The sequence below is a fragment of the Gastrolobium bilobum genome, unplaced genomic scaffold, assembly GCF_033153095.1.
Source record: "Gastrolobium bilobum isolate Gb01-03AN ecotype WA unplaced genomic scaffold, APGP_CSIRO_Gbil_v1 utg16848, whole genome shotgun sequence".
Taxonomy (NCBI): Eukaryota; Viridiplantae; Streptophyta; class Magnoliopsida; order Fabales; family Fabaceae; genus Gastrolobium; species Gastrolobium bilobum.
The window spans coordinates 196172-211461 of NW_026899058.1; the positions used below are offsets into that span (position 1 = coordinate 196172).

The 15290-nt window shown below is 35.2% G+C and overlaps 1 protein-coding gene across 4 annotated transcripts; it reads left to right on the forward strand.

The window, feature by feature from the left end:
* Positions 1-2855: 2855 nt before the first annotated feature.
* Positions 2856-9345, forward strand: LOC133286695 (homeobox-leucine zipper protein ANTHOCYANINLESS 2-like). 4 transcript variants are annotated; one of them, XM_061484144.1, is made up of 11 exons: positions 2856-3658; positions 3771-3985; positions 4070-4187; positions 4314-4638; positions 4759-5009; positions 5143-5244; positions 5373-5585; positions 6885-7059; positions 7584-7951; positions 8489-8679; positions 8728-9345. In XM_061484144.1, exons 1-11 carry the CDS (start codon positions 3449-3451, stop codon positions 8870-8872), a joined length of 2313 nt encoding a protein of 770 aa, XP_061340128.1. In that variant the 5' UTR covers positions 2856-3448; the 3' UTR covers positions 8873-9345. The 4 variants fall into 4 exon arrangements, with proteins under 4 accessions (XP_061340128.1, XP_061340127.1, XP_061340126.1 ...); XM_061484143.1 differs by having other exon boundaries at positions 3768-3985; positions 4314-5009; positions 8489-9345; XM_061484142.1 differs by having other exon boundaries at positions 4314-5009; positions 6885-7072; positions 7582-7951; positions 8489-9345.
* The last annotated feature ends 5945 nt before the right edge of the window (positions 9346-15290 follow it).

Sequence of the window (15290 nt, forward strand, 5' to 3'; positions counted from 1 at the left end):
TAAATTAGGCGTGTAAATTGGTGCGGTAGAGTATGCTTTGATTTAAATAGGCTAAGTTTATATAAAAAAATTTATGTCTAACCTGGCCTACTAGCTTGTGTAGGTCTAAGGATGTGCATGGGTCGAATTGAACCAATTTTTTTTGAAAAACCGAATCGAATTGGTTTAAATATTTCGGTTCGGAAGTGGTTCGGTTCAATTGAAATCGGTTCGGAAACGGTTCGGTTCGGAGACGGTTCGGTTCGGAACCGGTTCGGGTCGACCCTTTTTTGAAAAGAAAAAAATTTAAAATTTAAAAAATAAAGTTATAAAAATCAATTTGGTTCGGTTTGAAAATGGTTCGGTTCGGTTCGGAAACAGTTCGGTTCGGTTCAAAATGGTTCGATTCTTAAACTGGTTCTAAAAATCGATTCGGTTCATGAACTGTTTCTTTAAAAATAGGTTCGGTTCATGAACTAGTTTTTAAAAACCGATTATTTTAAGGGGAGGTTCGGTTCGGTTCAGTTCAGTTTTTTGGTTATTTTGCACACCCCTATGTAGGCTCTATATTACAAGTTTGGACTGACCTATATTTAAAAAATAAAAGCATTGGCTTAAGCTTATCAGCCTGTTTAATCCTATTAAACATTCAATAATTAAAAGAATAACTAAAATAATATTAGTTTATTATTCAAAATTATTAAAATACTAATTTTATTAAAATTTTTATTTTAAATAAATAATATGATATAGGCCGACCTATAGGCTTATAGGGCCGACATGTACAAAAAAGTCTATGACCTATTTTCTAAATATTTTTTTTTAAAAGTATAGGCCTGTTATATTTTATTATTTGTAATCTCCAATACCCGGACACACAACTTTTTAGAAAAAGGGCGTGTCGGACACGTGTCCGACACGGACACGCTCCGACACATTCTGACATGCGTCCGACACCCGATCAACATTTTAGGACACGTGGTCAACTCTCTGACACGCAGTCAACTTTTTCGAACACGTGGTCAACGCTCGGACACATTTTTTTTTGTCTTAATTTTATTTTAATAAATAAAAAAAAAATTATAAATCAAATTTTTTCTGTTATGAAATTTGACATGAAAAATTAACAAGGTACGAAAAATTATTTTTGTTTATATTTATGTTATGAAATTTGAATATATGATTGGTTATATGACTTATTATGGACTGTTATATCTATTAAATATAAATTATATTATATATTAAAAATATTATTTAATATCAAAACGTGTCTCAACGTGTCGAAATATGTCATTTTTTAAAATTAACGTGTCGGCGTGTCGTGTCGTGTCGTGTCGTGTCGTGTCCTGTGTCCTGTGTCAGTGTCCATGCATCATAGTTTGTAATAGACCAAATCTAGCCTGATATAGGATAGGCCGTAGACTCTGTAAGCCAGCCTAGCCCATTTACCTCCTTTACCACAGCCACTAGAAGTCTAGAACACTATCATCAATGAAGCAACACCACCACTAACAAAGGATTCAACACACGATTCCAAATATTGAAGCAACGCAAAATGCTCAATGAAATTTGAGGAACTCTCGTATTTTGCACGTTAGGAGAGGAGTTGGGTTCTCACGTGCTATGCACGTGACCCCAATGAAGGCATAAATGGGGTGGCAATTCGCCACAATACACAAATAAAAATATATCTAACATAAATATGATATGAATTTGAAATTGAGTCAAAACTTTCGACACGAATACGATCTACTTATTTTGTCAATTGACTGACACTACATGAATAATCCGCAAATTCATAGTATGTCACTTATTATGCAAATTGACATCATACAATACGATACAAATAATCTGTCAATCCCTAACTATATTACTTATTATATGAGTTGACAATACGATAAGACACAAATAACTTCTTTATAACACGATATGACACAAATAATTTATAAGAAAATTAATATGGATCAATTGCAAATTGACAGGTTGACACGATACAAATTTTGCATATCTAATTTTATCAACCTGAATACGTATTTGAAAACAAGTTAACACGAATATGATTTTTTTTTTTTTGTCATGTTAAAAGATATCACCCTAAATCCAAGTAATTAAGCTCCTATCCCATGACTGAAAAACGTGCGTGTTCATCAGCTACTTCCGTTACCAACTGGATGTGAATTTAATGAAAAGATTTGATTTGTTTAATTTAAATATTTAAAATAATAATTAGGAGATCAGAATTACACATAGCCAAAAGTAGAGAGACCAAAAATGCAAATAAGTTAAACCAACTAAATGTCAAGTGAATAAATTAACATGTGACGTGTATAATTAAAAGTTTTATGAAACTTTATTTCAACATAAAAACTATGACATTCGTATCTCGTAGGAGTGGTCTGAGTATACTTAGTCCAATAATTGAGAATTCCAAGAAGGACTGCGGAAGAAGGATTCAGATTTCTAAGAAAGAACCCCAACCCATGGATCTGAAGGTGAAGCATCCATCATTGTAACTTGGTTTACTTTTCATATCCCACAAAAAGTTATAAAAAAGGCACATTGCAATTTTTCACAGTCAGTCACAGGCTTTATAAGGATATCGAGAAAAGTTAAAGACAGATAGAGAGAGAGAAAAAAGAGCAATCACAGTGTTAAGAGTCAACCGACCCTTTTTGGATGTATCTATTTGTAAGGCTTCCAAGAGTCCACATGTTGCATTTTATCTTCACCTTTTTCTCCATTCTCTGTCTCTCTCTTTCTTCCCTGTTCCAAAATCTATAACCATTTCATTTTCCCAAAATCCTAACCCTTTTCTTTAACCATATGATGTTGCTTTTTTATTTATTTATTTATTTTTTTTGCGCTTCCTTCGAAGTTTTACTGTAGACAAGCATGCAGACAACGATATACCACACAGTAGGGTTCCTCCTTCCTTTTCCATTTAACCCAAAGTCAATGTATTCAAGCCATACCTGAACTGGGTCTGGGTTTCAAAGAGTGCTACTCTCCAAAGGGTCAGTGAGAGAGTGAGAGAGGGATAGAGAACGAAGAGCCAAATTATAATAAAAGGGTTTTTTTTTAGGCCTTCTTTCTCTTTCTTTTCTCCAAATAATAGAAGAAAATTAAAAAAAAAAGTGATCTTTTTTTTTTTTGGCTACAGATAGAGAGAGAGCTGAGACATTGGGTATTTATCCTTTTGTCTCCTCTATCTCTCTGTCTTCTTTTTTTTTTTCGCCGTAGTTTGAAAGGTTCATCTTTGATTGACCTCTCAAGTATATAAGGTTGTTTCTGAGATACCAAGTTCATCTTTTGAAGCACTCTCTTTGGTTTGAGAATTGGGGTTGGTGAATTGGCACCTAAATGTTCATGGATGAAGCTAATTGGTGAATAAGTGACATAGGAGAAGAAATAGGAACAAGTTTTGGACTTTTTGAGGGTGCTTTTATCCAAGAGAAAAGTGGCTTCTTTGATGAGTTTTGGGGGTTTTTCAAACAGCAACTCAGGTAGTGGAGGTGCTAGAAACATAGCAGATATTCCTTACAACAACGGTACCACTACCAACCACAACAACAACAACAACGATAGAATGCCCTTTGGAACAATCTCACAGCCACGCCTAGTGACTACTCCCACTTTGGCTAAATCCATGTTCAACTCTTCTGGGTTGTCTCTTGCACTTGTGAGAGATCTTGATGCTTTATTAGTTCGTCCTCTCTGCTTTTAGGCTCTGGCTACTTTTACTGTTTGCTTATTTTGTTTACTTTTTGTTGTGTTTGAATAAATAAAAGCAGCAAACAAATATAGATGGACATGAAGATGTGAATAGAATGCCCGAGAATTTTGAGCCAAATGGTTTGAGAAGGAGCAGAGAAGAAGAACATGAAAGCAGATCTGGCAGTGATAACATGGATGGTGGTTCTGGTGATGAACAAGATGCTGCCGACAACCCTCCAAGGAAGAAGCGTTATCACCGACACACTCCTCAACAGATACAAGAGCTTGAATCGTATATTTCTTCTATAATTTGTGTGCATGTGTTTTTTAATACTTATTTAGATTCTAAATGAATGTTTTTTCTTCTTGGTTTTAGGTTGTTTAAGGAGTGTCCTCACCCAGATGAGAAACAAAGACTGGAACTTAGCAAAAGGCTTTGCTTGGAAACGAGGCAAGTGAAGTTTTGGTTCCAAAATCGTAGAACCCAAATGAAGGTATGACACACTGCATATTCTCTAACAAGTCATTTTCACATTGCTTTTTCCTTCTTTTTAAGGTTTTGTGATGGACCATGAAACTTTTTTTTTTCTTTTCTGTTGTTGTTTGTGCAATTGTACCAGACCCAATTGGAGCGCCATGAGAACACGTTGCTTAGGCAAGAGAATGATAAGCTTAGAGCTGAGAACATGTCTATTAGGGACGCTATGAGGAATCCTATGTGTTCAAATTGTGGGGGTCCAGCTATTATTGGTGAGATTTCACTTGAGGAACAGCATCTTCGGATTGAGAATGCTCGGTTGAAGGATGAGCTAGACCGAGTTTGTGCACTTGCGGGCAAGTTTTTGGGTCGCCCCATTTCTTCATTGACAAACTCAATCACTCCTCCATTGCCAAATTCAAGTTTGGAGCTTGGTGTTGGGGGCAATGGTTTTGGAGGGATGAACAGTGTGTCTGCAACATTGCCTTTGGGGCCTGATTTTGGGGTGGGGATGTCTAACCATTTAGCCATGGTGTCTCCTCCAACTAGACCATCGGCCGCTACGGTGACCGGCTTTGATAGATCAGTGGAGAGGTCTATGTTTCTTGAGCTTGCTTTGGCTGCAATGGATGAGTTGGTTAAGATGGCACAAACTGGTGAGCCTCTGTGGATTAGGAGTATTGAAGGGGGAAGGGAAATTATGAACCATGAGGAATACATGAGGACATTCACTCCTTGCATTGGTTTGAGACCTAATGGTTTTGTTTCTGAGGCCTCTAGAGAAACTGGAATGGTCATCATAAACAGCCTGGCTCTTGTTGAAACTCTTATGGACCCGGTAAGCAATTTTATTAGGAATTCCCTTTTCTTCAAGTTTTTTTCTTTTTATTAAATGTCTTCTCTGGTTCTTTGCTTATTCTCGAAGTTATTTAGTCTTTGATGAGTATATGGATGGTTAAAAAAATATACAGAATCGATGGGCAGAGATGTTTCCTTGTATGATTGCAAGAACCTCCACAACTGAAGTGATATCTAATGGAATAAACGGAACCAGAAATGGTGCACTTCAACTAGTAAGTTCAAGTTGTCGTGTTGCACTCTATATATTAATTGTAGAAAGCCTTTCTCTTTTTTCTTTTTTTCTGGTAAGGGGAAAAATGGTGAGACTTTTGTTTTTTGACCCCAAAAAATTTGTGGTCAGATGCATGCTGAACTTCAAGTTCTTTCACCTTTGGTTCCGGTTCGTGAGGTCAATTTCTTACGCTTTTGCAAGCAGCATGCAGAAGGGGTGTGGGCTGTGGTAGATGTGTCCATAGATACTATCAGAGAAACTTCAGGGGCATCGAGTTTTGTGAACTGTAGGAGGCTTCCTTCTGGTTGTTTGGTGCAAGATATGCCTAATGGTTACTCCAAGGTAAAAATTGCAAATGCTCTTTCTGGTTATTAGTGTTGGGAGTGTTTTTATGTTCCCACAGGTTTTCTACTTTCCAAATATTTGAGTATAGTAAAAATGATTTACATTCCTCCACACGTTGGGTTCTGAACAGTTTTCCTATCCATATATATAGGTACTATTCACCATGCAGCTACTGAACTTACCACACTATATACTATATCTCACTTGCTTTCATGTTTTTCTTAAATTTATTATAAGTTCCCAAGTGGGTGCTCTTTGGATTTTAATTACCTTTGTTCAAGTAACCGTAGCATAAGAACTGAGTAGAAGAATATTCAAGCGTAGCAAAAGACCAGGCCAAGGAATCACGGAGCTTTTGCTTTTCCAAGCCATTTAAGAGCTCCTTGTTCAAAGTAACTTAGCTAGTCTAGTGACTATTCACTATTTAACTATTCTGTCAGTGATAATTCCCATACCAAATATTTTCCTCTTTTCGAAGAAATTGCACAATTGCATTGCACCTGTGTAGGGTGCTTCTTCTTGTCTCAATTTAACAATTATTTTCCAAACTGAAGTTTTCAACAGTAGATCTTTAATCCCATAAACTATTTGAATAACTCCCCCCCATGTGGTATAAAGTCTAGAATAATCCATTAATTTATCCATAGAAGCCTCTATAACTTAAATTTCTGTACCTTGAAAACATTAATTTCATATCCATTCGTAAACAAAATTTGCCTTGTAATCTTCCCCGTACTTTTTGATTCTATAAACTATGTGTATGATGTTTCTATTCCAATCCCCAAGCATTATTTTATTCTCGAGATTGAATATGGCCTAGTTCAATTCCTATCATGTGTAGGTCTGTATATATATAATATTTAATCCAAACCCTTGGAGTCAAAATTCAGAGACTGGCTATTTTGTCTGTTTCTTCTTAGTATTTTGTTTTGGGGTTAGTTACATCACACTTTGATATAGCAAATCTCGATGCTCACAATGCCCGTGGCTCTTGTAAATCTTGCTTGACTTTTATCTAGTACCAATATTTTATGTACTTGGTCCATGAGATACCTTTGTCTTCATGCTTATCCAAGCTTTTCTTTTTTCATATTTTTTGTGTCATCGTCTTTCATACCTAATGAAGGCATAAACAATAAAAGAAACTTCTCTACCTAAAACTCTAGTACTTAATTCGGAACTCAATATTTCAATAATAATAATAATAAATATGAAAGCAATAATAATATTTAAGAGATTTGTTGCACTTAAAGTTAGGAAGCTTAGCATGACACAGGGTTTTGCATTAATTTGCAGGTGACATGGGTGGAACATGCTGAATACGATGAAAGCCAAGTCCACCAGCTCTATAGACCCTTGTTGAGCTCAGGCATTGGCTTCGGTGCCCTACGCTGGGTCGCTACCCTACAACGCCAATGCGAGTGCCTTGCCATCTTAATGTCCTCCGCAGCACCCTCTCGTGACCATTCTGGTACCTCTCATAGATTACATGTTTGAATGATAGGTTACATTAATGTTTTTTTTTTTTTTGAATACATGAAGAAGAATTAGAACACACATCATCTAACACTCATCTTTCGCCACTAGGCTAACCTAGTGACTTTGATAATTTTTATTTTTTTTTAATTTTTTTATTTCTCCACCGATTTATTAATTACTTGATTAATCCAGAACTACAAGTGCACCAAAATTCTCCATAACATTAGTTATTACTTATTAATCTTACTTGTCTAAGTTATTGTTAGTCACGTGAGTGGTCCTAAGTTATTAGGTACTTTGAGTCATTATATCCATATGTGATTAATAAATTGTATTGAGTGTAAGACCCAAAATCATATAAAAATAAAAAATAGAACTCTTGGTGTAATGCGAACATTATTGTAAAATCTTATCATGCATGAAATATTGAAATTCTTTCATTATGCATCATTAGAACTATTATGCATCATTAGAACTAACTAAACTAAACAATTAACTTGTGGTTGTTTGGGACAGCAATAACGGCGGGTGGAAGGCGAAGCATGTTGAAGCTGGCACAACGTATGACGAACAACTTTTGTGCAGGGGTTTGTGCATCGACGGTGCACAAATGGAACAAGCTGAACGCCGGGAACGTGGAGGAAGATGTGAGGGTGATGACCCGGAAGAGCGTGGACGATCCCGGTGAGCCACCGGGGATTGTGCTGAGCGCCGCCACGTCGGTGTGGCTCCCAGTTTCACCCCAAAGACTCTTTGATTTCCTACGTGACGAGAGGCTCCGAAGCGAGTGGGACATACTCTCCAACGGTGGTCCCATGCAAGAGATGGCCCACATTGCTAAGGGACAAGACCATGGGAACTGCGTCTCTCTCCTGCGAGCCAGTGTATGTGTATGCTTTCTTAATATGAAAGAAATGTTAACAAAAATATATAATTTAATTAATATACTAGTAAAATGTTATTAATAAGTTAGTAACGGATATTAATTCATTAATATTTAATTTATACACAATTGTACAGAAGAAATGTGAACATTTAGGTAGTAGGCTCGAGACAAATTTTGAACGGTGGATGAGGATTTGTTTGTCGTGTAGTATTTGGATGAGAAAGGTTGAAAAGTTGTGAAGGACAAGGATTGGAAATTTGGAAGTATCAATGAGGGCAAATTTTGATGAATAAGTAAATTAGGTTTTTATAATAAGTCAAAGTATAGGACGATTGTTACCTTTGTGGGTTTCTGATCTCATTCTTTTTTTATTATTATTTTTTTTTTAATTTTATGAAAATGGCAAAAAATGAGAAAAGGTGGTGCCAGGGTTTGACTAGCTTAGCTCAGTCTACGAAAATGACTAGACGGTTAGAATTTAGTCTTAATATGTGTTTTTAGTTTATTATTTTTTTAATTGTGTTTGATTTTGCAGGCGATCAATTCGAACCAGAGTAGCATGTTGATACTGCAGGAGACATGCATAGACGCGGCGGGGTCGCTTGTGGTGTACGCGCCGGTGGATATTCCTGCCATGCACGTGGTCATGAACGGTGGTGATTCGGCTTACGTGGCGTTGTTGCCGTCAGGGTTTGCTATTGTTCCTGATGGGCCTGGGTCACGTGGGCCGCAGAATGGGGCAACCGCCAACGGCGGTGGTGGGGCGCGTGTGAGTGGGTCCCTTCTGACGGTGGCGTTTCAGATACTTGTGAATAGTCTCCCAACGGCCAAGCTCACGGTGGAGTCAGTGGAGACGGTGAACAACCTCATCTCCTGCACGGTTCAGAAGATCAAAGCCGCTCTTCAATGTGAGAGCTGACTGTCACGTGATCATGATCTTCAGGTCACGTGAACCGTTGGGGCACTCTTGAATTATTTTTTCCTTTTTAAATTTTTGGGAATGTCTGTTCACGAAAGTTAAAAGCGTGTGAAAGACGCGTGGAAGTGGGTTTTGAAGATTGGAGAAAGAGGGGTGTTTGAGTCAAGAACGAACCGCGCATGAAAAAAAAAAAGAAAACTCCTTGCATGGTGGTAAGGATCCAAATCCGTCGGGTCGAGTCGGGTTCTTACCACAAGGCAAGGGTGGTGGTTCGGGTATTGACTCGCGTTGACCTCATGTTTGCTCCACTAGCTGGAAAACAAGAAAGGAATAGAGGAATGTGAAAAATAAAAATTAAAAATAATAAGGTATTTATTAGTATTTATTAAAATGTTATTTTAACTTGTATTGGAATTGGTGGAGTTTTTAGTTTGTTATGTAAAAATTTCGCTCTTGCTATTTGATGAGCATGTGACGATGGGTTATAATTTTGGGAAATATATTTTTTATGTTTGTTTCATGCAATAGATAAGTGGGTGAATCTTTTATTTTTTTTTAATATGTTATATGAGATAAATTATTGAGAGATTATAGTGATTGATATCCACGCGCTGCATTGTGAGGGTATTGTGAAATTTTTGAATGTGAGAGGGGTGGAGTTTTGATGATGATGGCATGGTGGTGTTGTGTCTGCCATGCATTAAATGAGGGTGCAGAAGTTGTTGGGAGAAGCGCTACCATCATTTAATGCTATGGTTATGGCATTTTCTTTCTTTGCGTGATGTAACCAATGAGGTTCTGACACGACCTTGCTATTGAGTATTTTCTGACAGGGAAAGAAGGGAGGGGGGTTATGAAACGGAACGCCGTTTTGGTTAAGAGTTGATTTGACGTTCATCTGTTTAGCTGCATACGATAATGACATGATATGATAATCAGTTGGGGGTTTGTGCTCTACTTGTAATCAATTATCGTTGTTTATATTGGAGTGTTTGCAAGTTCTCCCAGAATTTTCCTATTGTTCTGTAGTGATTTTCTGAATTTCTTTGTTCACCTCATTCATATGGGTAACAAATGTAAGTTCGTCTCTTTGGCTGCTTGTGGAAAATAGATGAAAAGAAAATAAATGCTTAAAACAAAACCAAGCATGGGCCAATTAATAATTACATGTTGGGTATGGATGAAAAAAGTGTATCCCAGTAAATTATATTAGATAATGGTTCTTGTAAATCTATGCAACCTACATCATTTCATATCAGTTAGAAGATATATATATATATATATATATATATATGGATTTTATAATTCTCATGTCGAGGGAGAATTGAAATCTCATGTTGTAGAGATAAAAAGTATGTGGGACCCATGTGTTACAAAAAATTATATGTAGGACCTATGTCAGCACGGAAATCGAAGGGTGTGTAGGAAAATTGTAATTCTCATGTTAAATGAAAATTATAAAACCCTATCTATATATATATATATATATATATATAGACTTTATTAATCTCATGCAATATGAGAGAACTCTCTCATGCAATAGAGATAATCATGTGTAAGACTCACCCATTATAGAAAAAGAATAAAAGAATAAAAAAGTAACACGAAAATCGATGTATGTGTAGGAGAGAAAAATTCTCTCCTACAACATAAGAGTATATTTTCCCTATATATATATATATATATATATATATATATATATATATATGAGAAAAGTATTTCTCCGGTCACTGGAAATAAAATTATCTCCAGTGAGCTCAAAACGACGTCGTTTTGGTTATAAAATTAAAAAGTTATAATGACAAAGATTAATATAACTCTGCAATATATTATAATTACAAAAATACCTTGATTTTCGCCCCAAAACGACATCATTTTGAGCTCACTGGAAAAATTCTTTACCCTGTATATATATATATATATATATATATATATATATATATATATATATATATATATATATATATATATATATAGTTTAAGATTGTGAAAACTTAAGGGAATTTAATTATAATTAAATGGTCAGAATTATATACCTATAAAGTGATGTGGATGTGTAGAATTGTGTATTTACTTGACACACTTCATTTTGCATTTCTATTTGCTAATTCATGATGTAGTTGACATTAGGTATGCTTCAAGATTTTCTAGTTTTATTTGTTCTCTAGTGTGTGCTTGGAGTCTTGGCCTGGTGGACTAAATTTATTCATGTCTAAGAATTAACAGTAGGGTTATATTGACAATTTTTTTTTTACAAACTTATAAACTACACTACGTATTACCGATAATACTTTACTCAAGAGTGTATTACCGGTCAGATATAGTGTAGTTTATAAGAATTTGTAAATAAAAAGTTTATAAATATAACCTTCTCCAAGAATTAATGTCAAAATCATAATTAATTCAAATTTTTGTTTGTCCATATTTAATGAAAAATACAATCAAGTGTGCAAATTGAAATATTAAGCTACTCTATGCCAAATTTCCAACATATATATGAGATATGAATTGCTAGCTAGTTTTAGTTATTTATGCCCCTTGACAGAGCAAATATCCCTGTGACTGTCTAAGCTGGAAAAATGTTGCTATAGAGATGATACTTTTCTTCCAATAGCGTAGATAATAAAATTATACAAATCATCGCTGATGATGTAATCATGAAATTGATCTTCCTCCATAAATTTGTCCCATTTTTTCAAAATTGCCGTTATATTGATAGTCATTTTCTACTCACGGATGCAAATTTATTTTCAGAAATATAGAACTAATCCATCAATCATCTATAGAAGAAAAAGCCTTGTCAATGAAGAAATGATGAGCTAGCCAAATGTGGATAAGTTCAGAGGAATTTTCCTGTCTAGTTCACAGTGTATATATGAACTTGTTACTGATGGCAAACAGTGCCAACTTTAGAAGATTAGAGTGATTTTCTAACTCCGAAAGTGACTGTTGCTTCAAGAAACAAATGTCCCATCTCAACTGATAATTACACATCATATTTCCCAATAATGTCAATAATAGATATGAGGATTTAGACAGAGACCATGAATGTGTGAGTAAAAAGCTCTTTTGGCCATTTCTAGTGTACCTACTCATACAAGTTTCATGTTCAGTCACTGCTTTCACTTGACAAATATGCATGTAGCTGCTCAATGAATGGCTTGGACTTCATGCACATTGCCAATATTATTGTAGACAATTCACCATAATCCCAGAACTCCCAAGTCGCAGTTATGCATATTTGGGCCCTCCCTTGTGGAGCCCCTTCAAACAAAACCCTTGAGATATGCTTTTTTGACTTTAAATCCATATGATTTTATTCCTTTCCCTATGAGATCTAAAGCAACTTTATTGTGTGTGCATTTATATATACATATTGATATCACAAGATATATAATTCGAGCCATTTAAAAAATACATATCACGGGACTAATAAACTAAGAATGTACAAGTGAGTGATATGTTGAATTCCAAAAGAGTAGAAAGACTTTTAATTGCCTTCTCCTTTTATTGGGAATGACAGAACCCATTTCCGAATTTACATCACAATCCAGCTATTATATAGAGAGACATCACAATCCACTCTTATAAATTATACTTTTAATTTTGATCGTTGATTTTATTTATATTTAATATTTTAATTTATTAATTATGCAAGTCATTCAATACAAACAATTAAATGATGGAGCCATGGAGGGACTAAAAGGAGCAAATCCCCCGACTAATTTCATATAACATTTTGATCCACTTACAGTTAGTCCATTATACATGGTTCAACCATTGATTCAGTAAGTTCAGAGTTAACTAGAATTGTGGCCCAATAAATATGGCTCAATTATTAAAAGAAGCAATAATTTGAAATATAACAAATCGCAATCAATTGTTATATTTCAAATCATTGCTTCTTTTAACAATTGAGTCATATTTATTGGGCCACAATTCTGGTTGATTCTGGGCTTCCTGAATCAATGGTTGAGCCATGTGTAATGAGTCAACTTTAAGTGCATTATTCTTCCCTGCTAGGAAAAGATTCGTCCTCGAATCTTCTTTATTCTCACTGATCTCAATCACTTTAGGTAGAAGCTGAAATGAGAATTCTTCCTCAATTAAATTTCTATAATCTAATTTCCTATTAGATTTATCAGAAACTAAATAATCATCATAAATCATATAATTATCGTAAATTGGATAATCATCATAAATTGGATTATCATCATAGATTGGATAATCATCATAAATTGGATTATGATTATAGACTTCAAAGTCAGGAATACTGATTTGCATCTCGATATCTTGGAAAGTAGATTGATTTCCAAGTCGTACTTCTCAATTCTGTCCCTGGTTTAGAATCCCCAAGAGATTGACTTCATCATCTACGTCATCAGATGCGTCCTCTAATTCCATTCGTTCTTCTGATTGAATGTTCAACTTTGTCCATGCAAGTCGTCGCTCCAAATATTGGATTTCCATGCTCTGTGCCTTCACAAGAGTTCGCTTCAAAATTTGGATTTTCATGCATACCCACACGAGTCATTGCTTCAAATCTTGAATTCTCTTTCTGCGCACGCACAAGTAGTCGCTCCAAAACTTGTATTTTCTTATCCAACGCTTGCTCTTTATCCAAAGTTGGTGCTTCAAATCCTGAATCCGCCTTCCGAGTTCTTTATTTTCTATGTTAAGTGGGCCTATCTGACGCGGTTGTCTGTCTCCCTTGGGAACAATTCCACGTTCCTTATCTTCATGACTCTGTCATTAATGACCTCTACGATTCTGTTCAGCCATTGATTGAAGGCAATGTAGTGCTCTGATACCAAATGATGCCGAAGCAGTAACCAATTGGTTAAATAGAAAGAAAGAACGAAACAATAATTGCGAGAAAACACTATTCTCTTTTCTTAATTTTATTTAACCAAAAAGAACCTCATAATAATAGTGTTCTCCAAGCCTTAAATAAGCAAAATAAAATAATAAAAAGTAAATAACTATAATAATGCGCAATTAAAGAAAATAACACACATTCAACACATTCAACGCACACTCAAACATAGTCTAAAAATAACAAAAAAGAAAATAATTAACAATTATTCAAAAATCCTAAACTATGGAATAAATTATAGAAAAGCCCAATCCAAGTAAGTCACTCACCCACGTGCATCACATTTGTCTTAGATCACATTTATACATTTATACTTAAAGCGAAATCTAGGACAGTATAAGTTTGCCTCCCTCAAACTTAGCCTTCTAACTTATATTTCTTGTGTATGAAAAAATATTGGAGAGTTTTTCAAATCTACAAACCATTTTCATGTTACCTGTTTAAGTTAATGTAAATTTTGCTTCATTTGTTCCCTCTCACAAACTGCCATTGAGTGGATTAATAATTAGAAAGGAGTATAAGGCTTCTTATTTTTACACGGTGTAAATTGATCACATTCTCAGGGTTAATTAAATTTCATGCATGCATATACATAAACAAAGGTATACACGTGAGTATCATAGGCAGGGATCTCTCAAATCTCAATACTTGGGAGGTGTGGACGAAGGTAATAAAGTCAAGAAAATGATAGGCTATCAGAAAGAGGGAATGGCAGTTGGCCTTTTTAGTTTGCTGGCTTTAGGACATTATTTTATGGGCCTGTATATCTTTCTATATATTGTATCGGCCACATCCCCATCATTTCCTTGTCTTTCTTCCCAAAGTCCTCTTCTCCTGGTGTTGTGATGCCTTCGCAGCCACCTTCCTTTTAATACATGATGGTGGGTTCCATCATGTCCCCACATCCTTGAAACATTATGTTAAGAAAATGATGGCAACATTTGGCTGTATTAGATGGGATTAGAAAACTACATCTGTGACATTATTAGCACCCTCTATCTTCATAAGCCTTTGAGAAAATGTAATTTGATGGGATGTCCTAAAATTACAACTTGAAAGCTTTACCCATTAATTATGATGGCCTTTTTGTGTGGTCCAATTGATCATTCTGAGTAATCCAAACAGAAAAAAGTTTCTCTCAACACTTTACCAACAATAGTCTAAATTTATCTTTAAGAAGTTGGCTATATGTTTGTGTGCATTTAGGAATCCAAGAGGACTATACTACAAAATCATGTGGCTTAGCTATTATATTAGGTTTGCTTACTCACTTTAATTATTGGCCATCTTTCTATCCATAATTTGAATAAACAATAAAGCATCCATAATTTGAATAAACAATAAAGCAAACAGAAAAAGAAAAAAGAAAAAAAGAACTACAATGTTAATTTGTATATACATAGCATCTGGAGTATTCCGAATTGAGATAGAACTAAAAGGGTTATCTGGAAAGTGGAAACAACATTTTAGACTAAAGGAATGACTAAAGGAAATTTCACAATATTCGACTTCTAGTACCACTTGTTAACTTCAACGCTTCTA

Coding starts and splice junctions, on each gene's coding strand:
- LOC133286695 (XM_061484142.1), top strand. CDS start 3,449: ATGAGTTTTGGGGGTTTTTCAAACAGCAACTCAGGTAGTGGAGGTGCT. Junction 3,659..3,770: donor CTGGGTTGTCTCTTGCACTT/GTGAGAGATCTT, acceptor AAATAAAAGCAG/CAAACAAATATAGATGGACA. Junction 3,986..4,069: donor CAGATACAAGAGCTTGAATC/GTATATTTCTTC, acceptor TCTTGGTTTTAG/GTTGTTTAAGGAGTGTCCTC.